Genomic DNA, 18,086 nt, shown 5'->3' with positions numbered 1-18,086 from the left:
AACCAATTCTGTCTGTTTACAACCGCATGAAAGCAGGAAAGAGATCGTCGTCAGATTGAATTACAATAACATTAACATGCTTCCATTTGAAACTTCTCGGTCTTCATCGTGGATTGATGCCCTCCCAAAGACTAATTGAAGCCCTCCGTCGCTTCGCTCCGTCGGGCTTCAATTAGCTTTTGTTGGGCGTCAATCCCCGATGAAGATCTCGAAGTTTCAAATGGAAGCATGTTCATGTGTAATTATACATTTTCAAAAGGCAAGTATGTACTAATCTTTTTTTTTTTTTTTTTTTTAAATAGAACAGCGTGACACCAAAGACAGTAACCCTGTAAAGTATCTTAGTTTTGTGTAGAATATCAAACCAGGGGTTATTCTGCTTTTGTTACATCTAGACAAATATCAAAATATGTAATCTTTTACTTCAAACGATTTACTCTTTGGGAATAATTTTTTTTACTGCCAAAGCTCAAATCACACAAATGCCAGTAAAACGACAGCAAAGTCCACAGGTTACAGTTCTACATAACGCAAACAAAAACAGCCAGAAAATGCTTGTCTTACCCCTCCACCTTCCAGCAGAATCTCAACGGCCTTGTCAGCGTCATCCTTGGCGTCATGGAGGGCCACAATGACCTCATCCTCCGATCGGCCGGTCATCTCACACAACTGTGCAACAACAAAGGGAGAGAGAGGTCAATTATGGGTCGACGTGAGCTCTCTGATCACATTGACATAGCTAGAATAGCAGTCTTTGGCAAAACAATCATCTCAAATTCATCCTGAATCAAGGTCTGAAGAGGTAGATTATAACAAACGCAAAAAGGGAATGGAATGAATTATTCAATACCCAGACATGGGTACAAAATCAGAAACAACTTCCCCCAAAATAGGCGTTTCTAACAAAGTCATAGAGTAAACAGGGAGTGACTGCATGCGAGATGATAAACTAAGAGTAATACCTGTACGTGTATTACTCTTAACAAAGTCACGCCATTTTCTGCATCATGTTTACACAAAACAGGGCAATGATAGATGTTTTGGTAGGGACATGCATTGCTGATATCAGCAAATTCGTTGAAGAGTATCGTGCATGGCACAATATTCAATGGTAAAAATATAAAATGATTCAGCAACAGAGTATCAACTCATGAATTATGTATCCTTGTAGGCCACCAGAGAAGGCTGTATATTATATTTGATGCTGTTTGGGTTTCTTTACATATTCACTACACAAAAACACACAGAGCTGACAGTAACTCAGGATCTGAAAACAATTTAAATATACTCATGCAACTCTAGTAAGACTCTGACAAACCAGTTACATCGCTACAGGATTTTCTTTCATATCCTTGATTTCTGAGAATTCTTAAATGCATTCAGAGATTCACATCACCAGAACCTCCATTATCAATATTCTCAAGAGCCAAAGAACAAACAGTGCCTGTCAGCAACAATCCGATAAAAGAAACCACCAGACTAGCCAGAGCCAGAAGGCAACAGTTGGCATAGTTGACTCATCAACATCAGGTCATCCATATTAATTTATTATTGAAACTGAAATGTGACACTGGCCATAGCTAACAGGCAAGTGAAACTTCCATTTACAGAAATATCAACAGTAACAAATCATGAATGCCTTCAAGTACAATCTAGAATAGAATAGAATAGAATAGAATAATCTTTATTGCCATGAAACACACAGTTTATAAGGCACGTAATTAATTAACAAAGAAACTTTAATAAAAGAAAACATCACCGTTTTTTGAAACATTCGTAAACAAAATGTGCTAGCTGGGTTTGTAGTTTGGGTATTTGTAATATTTGGCTGGGAAGAGTGTATTGGCCTGAATAGGCTATGCTTGATATGAATTTTTCTCTAATGGAAGTATATTTGGTGCATTTATCCAACAAATGTATTTCATCCTCTATCACATTACATTTTTTGCATAATCTGTCATTTACTGGTGTATTTAAATGTCGACCCTTTTCAATTTCTAAATCGTGTGCACTTATTCTTAACTTTGTTAATGCTTTTCTGTGATCTAAATTTTTTACCTCATTGATATAATATTGCAATTCGTATTTCCTCGAGTCTGTTACTTTTACGTAGAATTTTAATTTTGAACTTCCTTCAGACTTTTTCTTAATCCAGAATTTTATGAATTTGCATTCTAATTTCTCTTGTATGGCTTTTTGTAACTTTTTAGAATTAAATGTAGATTGATTTTGCCAGACATGATTAAATCCTAATTTATCTACTGCTTGTTTTATGAAATGTGACCATGAACTTTCCCGTGACGGATCTAATAGTGATAAATATGCTTGATATATGTAGGACTAGGAGTCTTTTTTAGTCTCTAGTATATGAGCCCAATATTTTATGCATTGTGATAATATTCTCAATCCTATTGGAAACCGTCCTAGTTCTGCTAGCACTGGAATTTTCATACTTTTCTTATGCGTACCAAGAATGAATCTGCAAAATCTTATATGTGCACTTTCATGAGGGCATTCCTTGGAGATGCAACATTGAAAAAAGGCATCAATGTCGTCAAATATATGTGTATTTTTTATAATGTACGGAAACCATACTTCTGCGCCGTAACAAATAATTGGGGACACTAACAAGTCAAATAAATTTAAAATTGTTTTTGTTTGAACAAGACTATTTCTGAACGCTTTTCGAAGAGAGTAAGCTGCTTTGTTTCCTTGTTTGCTAAGATGCTCCTGGGCAATATTTAAATTTCCATTTTGGTTGAACACTATACCCAAATATTTATACTGGTCTGTTCTTTTGATAATACAATCTCCACATTTAAATATTGTATTCATTTTGGGAAGACTACGACAAAATATTACAATGTTCGTTTTTTCAGTATTTATTTTTAATCCCCATTGTTGACAGTATATATTTAAGTAATCTAATTTTTGTTGCAGACCTAACTTTGATTTGGATAACATTACTAAATCATCTGCATACATTAAACATGATATTTTTGTTTTTGAGTTTATATCAATGTATGGTGAATCAAAATCAGGTATATTTGTAGTGAAGTCGTTTATGAAAATGTTGAACAGTATAGGACTTAATGTATTTCCTTGATGAACACCTTTTCTGACATGTATACTCATTGGGCACTCTTGATTGTATTCAGTTCTAATGAATGAATTTGTATACATATCTTTTATTATATTGAAACAGTATCCTCTTATCCCTAGTGTATATAGTTTAAGTAGAAGTGCTTCGTGCCATACATTATCAAAGGCTTTCTGGAAGTCTACAAAACATGCATACATTCTTCCATTTTTTAATTTTAAGAGATCGTCTACAATTTTTTTTAATACGAAAATTTGGTCCGTAGTTCGATATCCTTTTCGGAAGCCTGCCTGTTCTTTCCTAATTATGTTATCATCTTCTAAGAATTTTGAAATCCTTGAATTCATTACTTTGCAGAATAATTTACTAAGATTACTGCTCAAAGTAATACCTCTATAATTGCTTGGGTTAAGAGGGTCTCCCTTCTTATAGATTGGTATGCTTATACTTGATTTCCAATTTTTGGGATAATGTCCAGTAATTAATATTAAATTAAATAACTTTGTTAAAATATGTACAGTTCGATCTAAGCTTGCTTTAATAATCTCATTTGATAGTTTATCTGGTCCTGGTGCTTTTTTGTTTTTCAATGACTTACTTTCAATTTTAATTTCTTTTCCTGTAATTGTGTTATCTAATGTGGGTATATTATATTGATGAGTACTATGTTTTAGTTCCTCTGACACTTCCTTACTTCTTTGTTCTGAAATATCTGGTTTAGTTCCGATTAAATTTGCTAAGTGATTTAGCCATTTGGTTGGATTTATATTACATTTATTATTATTTCTGTCATTATCACCCATTGATTTTAAGTCTTTTAATGTTTTCCAAAGTTTATTTGGATCATTATTGAATTGGTCATTTAATATTAAAACTAATTTATTTTTATATTCTCTTTTTTGTTTCTTTATTAGAGAATTATATCTTTTACGTACACTATAATATTTTTGACAAAGTGAGCTATTAAATGGATATCTGTTCAAAGCGTTTAATATCGATTTTAATTCTTTTCTTTGTTGATAACAATCTTTGGTAAACCAAACTTTGTTTCTTTTCTTTTTTCGAATATTGAATTTCATTTTAATCTGTTTGTTTAGGCTATTATTTGCAGCATTATTTAATATGTCTGTAAATTTATCTGTGATATTATCAACATTGCTCTCTGTGTAACTGGTTTTGCTTATTACACGGGTTTGTTCTATCTCTAATTCTAAATCTTGTAGTTGTCTATTCATATCGGGAGCACTGAGAGCTTGCATAAGTTTTTCATATGAACTGCTGTCCCATTGGTACGTCTCTTTTATACTTAGTTTTTCATTAATATTGTATGATATATTTTGATTGTGTTGATATCTCATTCTTTTATAAGTATTATCTTTATTTATTAATGGGAGTCTGATTTTCATTTCCAATGGGCAATGATCTGAATATACTTGTAAATTTTTGACCCTCATGCTTATAACGTCCTTAAGAAGGTCATGGGAACATATGAAATAATCTACCACACTACAACCTTGGGGTTGATAACAAGTGAATTTGCCTTGTATGTCTCCTAGTATTCTTCCATTGAGAATGTGTATATTGAAATTATTGCATAAATCAACTAATTGTCTACCAAATTTGTGGATCACCTTATCCATTGAATGTCTGCTAAATATATCATCAGAGGAATAATCAGGGGGCAATGTATATATGTTATTGATATTATCATGTTCTATGTAATCTTTATATTCCCCAGATCTTGCGTTGAAATCACCACACAGGACTATTGATCCTTTTGCAGATAAGTCATCAATGTCATTTTCTAGATCCTCCCACATTTGAACTGTATTGTCTTTACCGAATGACGAATGCTCTGGTGGTAAGTACACACATGCGAGAAACACATCATTGTGACCAGTATCTGTCATTATTTGTATCCAAACTATGTTGTGGTTACTTTTGGGTAAAATTTTCACATTGGGTCGAATTGAATCTTTGATAAATAAGGAAATCCCTCCCGATGAGCTTCCTGCTTTCTTTCTTTTGGGTCTAATAAAGTTGATAGGTCTTCCAAATCCTGCTAAAAACAGTGATTGTTCTTCCTCTTTAGTAAGGTGTGTTTCCTCTATAAGTACAATGTCATGTTCTATTAAAGAACTTGAGACTTTCTCTACATGTAACTTGTTGATTAAGCAGCCATCTATTGTTCCTTTTATCCCTTTAATGTTCCAGCTCAATATTGATATTTGTTTGCATTTGTTCATTGTTGTTTATGTATTTTAGTAGGTTTTTTTCTGTCTAAAGTCAATGTATCTGTTGGCCTGCACAACGTATGGTGCGGTCTGTTTTTCTTCAAGTTGCTGTTTCTGGTATCTGTTGTCTTCTCTTTGGTACTCATGCTTGTTGAACTGCCCATTGTACGATATGTCTTGTTCTGTTTCCAATCTTGAATTCTGGTATGGGGTGTCTCCTCTGTAGTAGGTGTATCTGTCATACTCTCTATTGAAGTAATTCCTGGGTTCTGCCCCATTCTGTGGAGTCAGGTAATGGTTATCTTCTCTGGAGTACCTAGATCTGTTTTGATGCCCACCAAATGATCTCTTTTGACCCTCTCTGAAGTCAGCGTGTCGATTGTACTGCCTGTTGTATGATACATATGTTCGATGTTGATCCCTGTAGTCGGTTTGGTCATCTTCCCTGGAGAACTTCCATCTGTTCCAGTGACCATCAAATGATCTCTTTTGATCCTCTCTGAAGTCAGCATAACGGTTGTACTGCTTGTTGTACGGGATATGTTGCCGATGTTGTTGTTGTTCCTTGTAGTAAGTTTGGTTATATTCTCTAGGGTGCAACGATTTGTTCCGATGACTGCCAAATGATCTCTTTTGGTCCTCACTGATATCATCGTGATCATTGTACTGCTCATTGTACAAAACACTTTGCCGTTGTTGTTGTTGTTGTTCCCTGTAGTCAGTTTGTCTCCATGGCTGGTTTCTCTGGTTCGGAAATGACTCTCTTCTTTTGTGATCTGGTTGTTTGCTCCAAAGAAGGTTTTCTAGATGGTAGCCAATATTTGTCGCGAGGATTCCATCTCCCCTTCTATTCGGGTGTATTCCGTCTCTTTGTAGATGTGCAGCAACATTTGCGTTTCTAATGAAAGAAATGTTCATCTTTGATTGGAATGCAGCTTCCATCTTTGCATTGATAAGGTTCGTGCGAACATTTATGTCCCTTGAGGCTGTTGGAACCACCTGACTTACAATGATCTTCGTTTGAGGAAACTTTTCTTCTGCTGTCTTCACACAGGCTTTCAGTTTTTTTGAGGGTGTTGAGTTGTCTACTTTTGCATCATTCACGCCCACATGAATGAGAATGGCCTCTGGTTTTTGTTTTATTGACTTTATCTCGGCGAGGCAGTCATCAATATTACTTGTTTTCTTTTTTGTGACGTGCAATCCAAAACGGCGACCCATTCTTTCAGGGTCTACTCCATTGAGAATGGAATCATGAAGGATGTACACTGATGGTAGGTTTTGTTCCTTGTTGTTTCCATCCTTTTCTTCTTCTTTTTCTTCCTCACTTGAGTTTTCATCACTTTCGCTGTCTTCTTCTACTGATGACAATGACAATGTCGACAATGATGAGGCTGGCTGTGAAGATGATCTACACGCCTGTGCCGAGTTGGAAGCATTTCCCCTACTTGCTTTGGAGGTATTTTCTCTTATTTTTCCTGATGCAGGCGATGTTTTGGTCTTTTGCCGAGACGATTTTTTTCTCTGAGGTGTTTTTTCTGCCTTGCTATCTTCAAGTGTCCTTTTCTCTATTATGACGTCAACTTCTTGTTCTATTTTTCGGGACTCTGTTGTTATTTTCAGTTTGCCGCTGCCTCCTTTCATTTTCTGCTCCCGACCAGGACTATGAGGTGAGTCTTGTTGTTCTGTGCTTTGATTTTCTTCCCAGTTTTTCTTTCGTTTTTTTGAAGATTCATTGAATGCAGTCAGTAGTGTCTGATTCATGTCCCCCAACATCACTTCATTCTGTGATCGCGTTTCTTCAAATCTCTCAGAGAGATAAACCATGGCACTTTCGAGATGTTGAAGGCCTTTGTGAAGATCTTTGGCCTCATTTGTGAGTTGATCAAGAGGACCTTTTATTCCATCTGAGTTGGTCGAAGTTTTGCTTTCTGTGGCGAGAACGCTTTCGAATGGAACAACCCTCTCCACTTCTTCCATTATTTTGTCATCCAGCATGATTTCCGTGCAATATTCGCAGGTAAACTTTCGCTGCGTTCGTGCAAAGATCGCTATCTGGTAGCCCGGTAATTTGGTATCTCTCCAGAAAACTTTGTTCCTGCAGTCAGAACAGGTCAGTGTTCTTTCTTTTGGATCTTTCTCGTCGTCGTAGCAACCACCGTCGCTCGTTTCCTTTCGATTGTCTTGCTTGTTGATGGTGATGTTACTGTTACGGACCGCCACTGCAGATGAAATCTCCTTCACCTCCGTTTGATCTTCAAAATCTTCCCTTACGTGTCCCTCTCCTTCAAATAACTGTGTGTTTTGAATTCCGGCGAGATCCATTGCTCTTTGAGCCGCAGCTAACGTGTCATAGCTCTTGTGTGTCGCCTTTGGGAAAGAAGTTACAGACTTGCTGGCTTCATTCCAGGTGTCAAATATGCCTATTCGTCGACCCACACTCACGGCGTAATACTTTTTTTCGCTGTTCTTTTTCCTTTTCGACTTTTTTGAACGTGCCATATTTCATTTGGTAGGACAGTTTTTGTAGAGATTCCAACCTTCCGCCATCGGAAGTGACGTAATTTAGAATAATCAATCTATGTATTCATGAACAGGATGTGTTATGTTGCCCAAACTTCATACAGAACGCAGTACATTCAATCAATCAATATGAGGCTTATATCGCGCATATTCCGTGGGTACAGTAGCGCAGGGATTTATTTTTATATTTTTATTTTATGCAATTTATATCGCGCACATATTCAAGGCGCAGGGATTTATATATGCCGTGTGAGATGGATTTTTTTTACACAATACATCCCGCATTCACATCGGCCAGCAGATCGCAGCCATTTCGGCGCATATCCTACTTTTCACGGCCTATTATTCAAAGTCACACAGGTATTTTGGTGGACATTTTTATCTATGCCTATACAATTTTGCCAGGAAAGACCCTTTTGTCAATCGTGGGATCTTTAACGTGCACACCCCAATGTAGTGTACACGAAGGAACCTCGGTTTTTCGTCTCAGCCGAAAGACTAGCACTTGAACCCACCACCTAGGTTAGGAAAGGGGGGAGAAAATTGCTAACGCCCTGACCCAGGGTCGAACTTGCAACCTCTCGCTTCCGAGCGCAAGTGCATTACCACTCGGCCACCCAGTCCTCAGTACATCCTGTTTGCTTATCATTTGATGACAGAATAATCTCTCTTGAATTAGTTATTTTGTTGGAGATAAAAGCAAAGCACATAATTTACTGCATAAACAAGAACCATTTCTTATTTTATGTTTGTAATTGTAGTACAGTTAACTCATTCGCTGCGCGTCGGAACTGGAATTCCGACACCTGTGTTTAGCGTTGGCTGCGTGCCGGCACTTGAGTTCCGACGGATATCACGAATTTTTAACGGTGTAAACGGTCCTGCTGACCAAGGGAAACAACCCCTGCAATGAACTTCTATCTGTCTACAGTGGTACCATTCACTGTAAACAGTTCCTTCCCTTAAATTGTTGGGATTAATAAAAATTTTGTTGACGGTGTGCGACCCACGTGTTTTGACTTTTCCAAGATGGCGGATCGTTCTGCTGAGACGTAGTAACTTGAAAAGAGTGCTAGAACGTGTTATTCAGTACGGTTCTGATCTTGACCTCAGTGATGATGATAGTGGAGATGATATTTTAGATTCTGGTGACGATTTTGTGCCAATGGACGATCATTTGGGTGATGATTCGGGCAATGCAAGTGTCGATCATGACATTGTGTATGATGAACCCATGACGTAGAAAGTTTTTTTGTTTTGCTTCAAATTGGATATTTTGCGTGGATATGAAGACAACAAAAGGTATGTACTTTCAAATGTTTCATATATTTTCTAAAAGAGTAAGTTTCAAACTTTGCAAAAACATAAGGTATGTAAGGTTATCTTGTGTTGTTGATTTTTAATATTTTTTTCAAAATGGCTCTAAATCGCGCGTTGGCAGGGAACACAGGGGAAATTTAGCTGCGCAGCGAATGAGTTAATGGAAATCAATAAATAATCTTTTCCCTCCTCCCTTCTGGGTCTGATAAAGACAGAAAAGCACAAACATATCAACATACAAACGAAACCCTGAGCAATAAATTTAATGCAGTTGTGTCCTAAAATTAGCACTGAAACACTCAAACAGACAGCTAAGAAAAGAACTGGGACATACATTGTTGTCTAGAAATCAGACAAAATAATGGTACTTTTTCTCACCTGCTTGACTGTGTCGATGTTGGCAGCGGAGTCTTTCCCACTGTCAATCATCTGTGCAATTCTCATCTGTTCCACCGTTGCCTGCAAACCACAACACACTGTACGCGCATTGTGAAAGAATGCATTGTTTATAAAGCAGCCACAACGAGGGCTGAGTGACAATCTTCCATGAGTGCGCTGTGAAAGAGCTCTCAATACTTCGCTTTCATACAATATAATCAGTTAAGGTCCCTGTGCTCGACAAACTGTTAATCATTCATGCAGACCAAGATAAGTCCACAAAATGCGCCCGGGTGAGAAGCAAAGTTCAAAAGATTTACCAGAAATAACAATTGTTACAGAAAAGATTTCACAATCAACCCAAATGCCTAATTCCTTCCTTTAACTTTATTGGCAACCAATGAACATCCATTTTATGGACTGATTAATGCAATCTCCATCTGCTTTACATTTAGCCAAGTTTTGACTAAATGTTTTAACATAGAGGGGGAATCGAGACGAGGGTTGTGGTGTATGTGTGTGTGTCTGTCTGTCTGTGCGTGTGTGAGTGTAGAGCGATTCAGACCAAACTACTGGACCGATCTTTATGAAATTTTACATGAGAGTTCCTGGGAATGATATCCCCGGTTGATTTTTTCGATAAATACTTTTGATGACGTCATATCCGTTTTTTTGTAAAAGTTGAGGCGGCACTGTCACACCCTCATTTTTCAATCAAATTGATTGACATTTTTGTAAAGCAATCTTCGATGAAGGCCGGACTTCGGTATTGCATTTCAGCTTGGTGGCTTAAAATTAATTAATGACTTTGGTCATTAAAAATCTGAAAATTGTAATAATTTTTTTATTTATATAAAACGATCCAAATTTACATTCATCTTATTCTACATCATTTCCTGATTCCAAAAACATATAAATATGTTATATTTGGATTTAAAACAAGCTCTGAAAATTAAAAATTATATAAAAATTATGATCAAAATTAAATATCCGAAATCGATCATTTCATCTTATTCCTTGTCGGTTCCTGATTCCAAAAACATATATATAGATATGATATGTTTGGATTAAAAACACGCTCAGAAAGTTAAAACGAAGAGAGGTACAGAAAAGCGCGCTATGCAGCACAGCGAAACCACTACCGCGCTGAACAGGCACATCAGTTTCACTCCGTTTTGCACAAGCGGCGGGCTACGGTCATTGTGAAAAAATGCAGTGCATTCAGTTTCATTCTGTGAGTTCCACAGCTTGACTAAATGTAGTAATTTCGCCTTACGCGACTTGTTTTTGATTGCTTTCAAGTTGAAGCAAGTATGGCATCTTTTACAATTATAGTAAATGTGCTGTGAGCACTAACAAATGAATCCCCCAAGCAAGCAAGCATGAGAAACACACACACTCTCTCTCTTTAAAACAGGGCTGCCTCAAACTCAAAGACAAGTGCTGTCCCTCTTGAGTCAACATTTTCAGAACTCTTTCAACAGAAAAAAGAAATCCCTGGACAAACTGACCTGGTTCTTGAGCGCTGTCTTTTCTGTCTTGTTCTGTGAGGTGTTGTGGGCAGCAGGTGCAGAGGTCACTGTGGATTTGGCATGTTTGTCCTTGCTAGTCCGTCCGGCACGCGAGGTGCCTACCTGTGTGCTCATGGCGATTTACACTATGTACAGTGTGTATGTACAAAGTCCTGAAAACAAATAACACATGCTAACTTTCAGTTTCATCCACAGAGAGGCAGGTTTTCATTTACTAGTGCGCCTTTGGTGCATAACATCTCAAAATGTTTGTTTGTTTGTTTATTTGTTGCTTAACGTCCAGCCGACTACGCAGAGCCATATCAGGACGAGGAAGGGGGGGATGAAGGGGGCCACTTGTCAAGCGATTCCTGTTTACAAATGCACTAACCCATTACTTGTGTCCCAGCAGGCTTTAGTAAAACTAAATTAATACCTACTGGAAGATTACCAGTTTCCAGTATGTTAAAATAGGCTTAACCTATCTACTGCTGGACTTACATCAGAACACTAACAGATTAAACTATACATGAATCGCGAGACAAGCGGCAAGAGAAGAGATTTTTGGAAAAAATACAGGTGAATGAGCAAGAAGGCAGAAAAAAGAAAAGAATTCATGAAGAAAAAGAGAGCATGACAGGAAAGAGGAACCAAAAATCTACCTAACAGCAAACTAGAAAGCTCCTGCGGTTCCAAAAACAGGAGGGGCCTTTAATTTCATAACCGCAGTGCCCCACTGCGGGAATCTCAAAATGTCCCATTGGAATTGCCTTCAGTGCGTCAAAGGGCGTACTGAGATTATCTAACATCGGGCCACTCCATGCACACTTTTTACGGGAGTACAATGTTCGGAATGATCTATGCAAAAACACGCGCCAAGCCGAGCAACTTTGTAAAATGCACTGTGATTTGCTTTTAAAATATAATTCACTAGTATTCATTTCAACCAATCCTGCGAACTATCTGTGCTTACGCAATTACCTCTGTGGAAACTGTCTACAGAAGCGATATTGATCGAAACACAGACACACACACACACTAACCGGATACACTGGCAAATTCTCATATCATCATATGGCACTACACTGTACATGTATTTTGCATCTTTCGACAAAAGCAATTTCGGTCCGCCTAGCCTGCTTTGTGTGTTTTGCCTTCGACTTTGTAATGTCCTATCAGAATTTGGTTGAGGGGGACAAATGTCCCATTGTCTTTTTCTTCCAGGCAAAAGCCTGGTGTGGTACTGGCAGTTAACCTGTTTCTGGTGCCAACTGTCTCTTGAAGTAGCTTTGAAATTGAAATTTTAAAAAAGGAGGTGAATCCAGTCAACAAGTAAAGCACTGCCCTGAAGTCTGTGACCTTTTAACATGGTTGAAAGTGTCATTGCATTTTAATCGTTTCATTTAGCCAGAACACAGAAATATTGTGGAATTTAGTGTCCAAATGGTATTGTTGCAACTTGCAGTAGTCTTCTGGTTCTGAGGTGTTTGATTACTTTGATTAACAATAACATGTTGGTTCTGTTGCATCTGAAAGTAACCCTTACAAAGAAGACGAGAGTTCCCTCACAGACAAGCATTCATTTTGAACCATGGATCCCTCAAGATTCAAAGTCTGGTTCAAATCACAGAAAAGCATTCATTTTGAACCATGGATCCCTCAAGATTCAAAGTCTGGTTCAAATCACAGAAAAGCATTCATTTTGAACCATGGGTCCCTCAAGATTCAAAGTCTGGTTCAAATCACAGAAAAGCATTCATTTTGAACCATGGATCCCTCAAGATTCAAAGTCTGGTTCAAATCACAGAAAAGCATTCATTTTGAACCATGGGTCCCTCAAGATTCAAAGTCTGGTTCAAATCACAGAAAAGCATTCATTTTGAACCATGGGTCCCTCAAGATTCAAAGTCTGGTTCAAATCACAGAAAAGCATTCATTTTGAACCATGGGTCCCTCAAGATTCAAATCAAAGTACGGTAGTGTACATGCGGTAGTCTCCCCGTCAAAATGTCCATTACTCTTTGCCGTTGACACTCCACAGACAATGCCACGTAATTAGTGTTTTAACCTATGTGTCTTTGAGTGTGGGTGTAATGCAAGAAGGAACTTACTGCGTCAACCGTTCAAGACCGACGCAGTGAGTCAGCGAATCTACTCCTAGATTCAGAACTATCAGGCTCAGCCTATCCACTACTTTGCAACATCACATTTATCAGTGTCAAACTCTAAAATCTGCTGAACAAAATAAAACAACATCTGACAAGCTTGCCACTGGATAAAAAAGTTCAACATGCATGTACGAACAATACTCAGGTAATTGCATTGCATGACTCAAATAAACGCCAGGAGACATATATATCGCCTACAGTGATTGGAAGTGAACCTGTAAGCTACTGTCAAAGTCCTGACAAGGCCACCAGTAGGACCGTAGGTGTTCAACCTTTGACTCTCCAATGACGCTAATAAGTAATGACCTATACTTATTTTAGTTATACTTATAGTATCAGGGACAAGGGAAAAGTTTTGTCCACATAAAAAAGTCAATATTTTCATAAACACCAATGGCATGTGCACACTAAAAGTGCGCACACTGCCTGCCTAATGACATACATGAGAGAAATGCAGCCCTAAATTCTTCTTCTTCTTCTGCGTTCATGGGCTGAAACTCCCACGTACACACATGTTTTTCTGCACGAGTGAGGTTTTACGTGTATGACCGTTTCTTTCTTTATTTGGTGTTCAACGTCGTTTTCAACCACGAAGGTTATATCGCGACGAGGGAAAGGGGGGAGATGGGATAGGGGAAAGGGGGGGGGAGATGGGATAGAGCCACTTGTTAAGTGTTTCTTGTTCACAAAAGCACTAATCAAAAAATTGCTCCAGGGGCTTGCAACGTAGTACAATATATGACCTTACTGGGAGAATGCAAGTTTCCACTACAAAGGACTAAACATTTCTTACATACTGCTTGACTAAAATCTTTACAAACATTGACTATATTCTATACAAGAACCACTCAACAAGGGTAAAAGGAGAAACAGAATCCGTTAGTCGCCTCATACGACATGCGGGGTGCAGAGAAATAAGGATGTGGAAAAGAAGACTTTTGGTAAGTGAAATAAAGGTGATGGATCCAGTCAGGTAGAAATAAGACAACAAGAAAAGAATTGGAAAACTGCAGGGAATAGTAGGGAGAGTTTTCTTGGAAGGAAATATAGGTGAAAGGACTGGAAAGGCAGAAATAAGACAAAAGAAGAGAAGAAACAGAACCGTTAGTCGCCTCTTACGACATGCTGGATAGCATCGGGTAAATTCTTTCTAGTCCCAACCAATATGGGACTCCCCCTAACCCGCGGGGGGTGTATGACCGTTTTACCCTGCCATTTAGGCCGCTTTCGGAGGATGCATGCTTGGTATTTTTGTGTTTCTATAACCCACGGAACTCTGACCTGGATTACAGGATCTTTTCCGTGCGCACTTGGTCTTGTGCTTGCGTGTACACACGAAGGGGGATAAGGCACTAGCAGGTCTACACAAGTGTTGACCTGGGAGATCGGAAAAATCTCCACCCTTAACCTACCAGGCGGTAGCGGCCGGGACTCAAACTCACGATTATCACGATCTTATCCACTAGGCCACACTGACCCTGTCGGGCCCTAAACTCAATTATGCTATGGACAATCAGGTTAATCAACTTAATGTCACCATTTTCAAGCTCTTTCAATAGTGTATGTGGTATTATATCCACAGGTTTCAATCAGTGGTATGCCATCAAAATACAGAGAGAGAAAACGTCCAAAACCAACACGAGTCATACTTGACCCATGCCACCACAACTATGCTACGCGTTATGCGTTTGCTTACTCAGTTACTGTTTACCAACATCCGGCATAAGTATAACAATTAACATATCAGCAACAAGCACAGGTGATGTTTGCGGAGCTTCCAAAGTTTCAAGACAGGAAATGAGGAATTACAATCCAAACTTTTATTATGTTTTGTAATATTAATTTGTAACTTTTATTGAGGTACCGTACTTTACGGGTGACAAGGCGCTTTGTTATACAAGACCACCCCCTTCTTTTAAAAAAAAATTGTAATCCAGTCACCCATTGGACGCAGGGGGCGGCGGATAGGGCACACCAAAATGACCCAGTTTTTGCCATGAGAGGTGGTTCCCCTGTCATATCTGAGAGAGGAAACACTTCCTGCACCGGGGTTAGTGACCGGTCAGTGACCGACTTTAACTGAGTGAAAATATGTGTGCTCTGTGTGTGGGCCAGATCAAAGGCATTGTGATAGCTGGGTGGCCTTGTTTATAGACACGACCTTCTTCCCAGGGGTCAATGACCCAGTTTTTGCCATGAGAGGTGGTTCCCCTGTCATATCTGAGAGAGGAAACACTTCCTGCACCGGGGTCAGTGACCGGTCAGTGACCGAGTTTAACAGAGTGGAAATCTGTGTGTGCGGCCAGATCAAAGGCAGGGCAGTATCTAGTAGCTGAAACATGCATTATCACAAGTTGTTTGACTGGTACTCAAGCGGTCTCTTTGATTTTTTTCGTATTTCATACAGGGATTAGGCGCTTGTTATCCAAGACGCAGGGATCGAACTCCAGGAAAAAAGTCGCGCCTTATGACCCCTTATGACCGGAAGACATCACAATAAATGCGCAGCCAAACAAGGAGAGCAAAACAGTGAATCGAGTGATTGTCTAGGCTCTTTTTGTAAGCTATAGCACACCTGGCGACTACCTCTTTTGCTTTAACAGCTGAAGCATGTACCTCTGCCTGCCAGACCTGCATGTCACACTCAAGAACAGACTTCTGACATAGAACTAGAAGGTGACCATGATTTCACCACCGCAGATTATCATACAGCTATGGTGATGCAAGTTATTAAGTACTATTAGTAATAGGCAGACATGTATCTCACTCTTCTCTACAATAGTAGACTAGTTAGCAGTATTGGCGTTAACCGGAAATTACCGGAATTTTACCGGTTGAAATGAGAAAATACTGAGAAAAAAATTTGGCTGCAGGTATAACCACCCGGTTGATCTTTAGAACCAGTTTTTTTCGCTGGTAATACAACAAAACCAGTACTCTGAGTTGGACTCTTACTAGTACCAATGACCAGCCTACCTTCTTTTTCTGGATAGTTTTCATCATAAAAGTTTGTGTACCAGTTTGAAAAAATATTAGCGCCATCACTGAGTTAGTACACATCTAAAAATGTTTGTTTTTTAAGCATCCGATTCCGATTGTGAGTAATGATATTTCGGCCCGAAAAGTTTTCAACAGGGAGATGCCTATAGGCTATGGGCTTCACTGTGCATTCCACATGATGGTTTTACCATTAGTCTGTGTGGCTTTAAGTCTACAAAATCTACATGACACTACACAGCTCTGGGAATTTACAACGAAGAAGAAATTACTCAGAAAACACACTGTACAGTGATCAAGCGCGTACTCCCAAAATTAACCCCATACAAAGTGATGTCAGTTGTCACATACTGAAAGAAGAGCAACCGTCTGTGATTCACTCAGTGTGATGGTGAACTGCACACAGGAATCTGACTATTGCCATGATCGAGGTAGGTCTCATCCCATTCCAAAGTCTCAGTGCTTGCACTCTTAAAAACTGTTGAGTTTGCCTCTTAAGATTAAGATTTGTACCCTCACACCAAAACAGTGAATTTCTGATCAGAACGTGCAACCTCTGTTTCCTTGGCCCATAGGCATAGCTCTGATCAGAGCTTGCAACTGATCAAATAGTAAAGTAAACTGTATTGAGTAGAACTAGTAGACTAGTACAATATAGTTTACTTTACTATTTGATCAGTTGGAGAGCCATATGATTCAATCATCATGTTTTATGTGCCAGTCTGCCACACACTCTGAAAAATACAGACTGTCACAGCAGGTTCATACCATACGACACAGCACAAATATCTTATTATCAACATTAGGAGATCCAAATGTTAAAACAAGAATGCAAAAAGTGATACAGACTCGTATTCATGACTGGAGGTCAAACCACTGAAAACAAAGAATGCAAAATCGGCAGCACATTTGATCTAAAAACGTGCTCGTAAAAATGCATGAAATATCATGTGCGTGCCTGTCACGTGCAACAAAACCGTTCAATAATACGAACGATCGTTTACTCGAATCTTCGAAATAATCAAATTATGTGTACTCCCGTACGCACAGCTGCTTAGAGGAAATTTATTTCCGTCGGTACACAAAACAACACTGTGGTAGTTTCCCATGTGACGCCATGCTGGATTTTAGTGCGAATAAAAATGGTATTTTCCCAATCAAATACACACTTGATCTTCTTCTGGATCACATAAAAACGATCTTCAACATTTAAAATATCGTTCTGCCGAAATAAAATTCGTTTGTAAGCAAAAGTAAGTGTGTAAACACGGACTAATTTGGCGAGCACACTCACCTAGGATTTTGCGTTGATGATAGAATAGAAGTCACGTGACGTATGTAGAATTCGCGCCGCCATGCACTCTCAGCTTTGTATTACGTCATGGTAGTTTTGAATTATGCTACAATGTTCAGATGTCAAAGGCTACATTTCATTTCTAAAACAAAAACAATGCAAATTTTAGTCTTTTATTAAGCAAACGTATTTTTCTATGGATTCATTATTTCTTTGGCCAGTTTGTGTTTTTTATTTACCAGGGGGCGCTTCAGAGCGTAAAAATTAAATGAAAGTAGAAATTTTGCAACTAAATAACAGAGAGCTCGCTAGACTCTCTTCCATATTTGCTGAGGCTGTCACATGAATAAAATGAAAGCGTATTTCGTAAAAATGCCCACAATATGTTCTTCTGCGTTGCATGATGTAGTAAGTGTCAGCTGTTCTCCGAAGTTTACCAACAAGGGGGGTAACAAATCGACATGGCAGTGGAACCCAGTCAGTTGTTTCCCATGGACTGGATGCAAGTGATAGCACGCACGAACACGCCACTCGCCGAGCCGTAACATGAGTGCGAGCTGT

General features: G+C 38.7%; 1 protein-coding gene across 9 annotated transcripts in view; it reads right to left on the bottom strand.

Moving 5' to 3' along the window:
- The window catches only part of LOC138946108 (protein lingerer-like), a 55,133-nt gene extending 37,544 nt beyond the window's left edge, over nt 1-17,589 (bottom strand). For all 9 annotated transcript variants that reach the window (XM_070317615.1, XM_070317659.1, XM_070317629.1 and 6 more), the window contains exons 1-4: nt 17,526-17,589; nt 11,067-11,239; nt 9,556-9,636; nt 565-669 (exon numbers count right to left, since the gene is read on the bottom strand). In XM_070317615.1, the coding sequence (XP_070173716.1) occupies nt 565-669; nt 9,556-9,636; nt 11,067-11,201 (321 nt within the window). In that variant the 5' untranslated portion in view covers nt 11,202-11,239; nt 17,526-17,589. The remainder of the gene's footprint in view (nt 1-564; nt 670-9,555; nt 9,637-11,066; nt 11,240-17,525) is intronic.
- Between the last annotated feature and the right edge of the window lie 497 nt (nt 17,590-18,086).

This window comes from Littorina saxatilis, linkage group LG1, assembly GCF_037325665.1.
Source record: "Littorina saxatilis isolate snail1 linkage group LG1, US_GU_Lsax_2.0, whole genome shotgun sequence".
NCBI classification, from domain to species: Eukaryota; Metazoa; Mollusca; class Gastropoda; order Littorinimorpha; family Littorinidae; genus Littorina; species Littorina saxatilis.
Note: the sequence above shows the minus strand (reverse complement) of the source record. Positions and strands in the feature narration are given on the sequence as shown.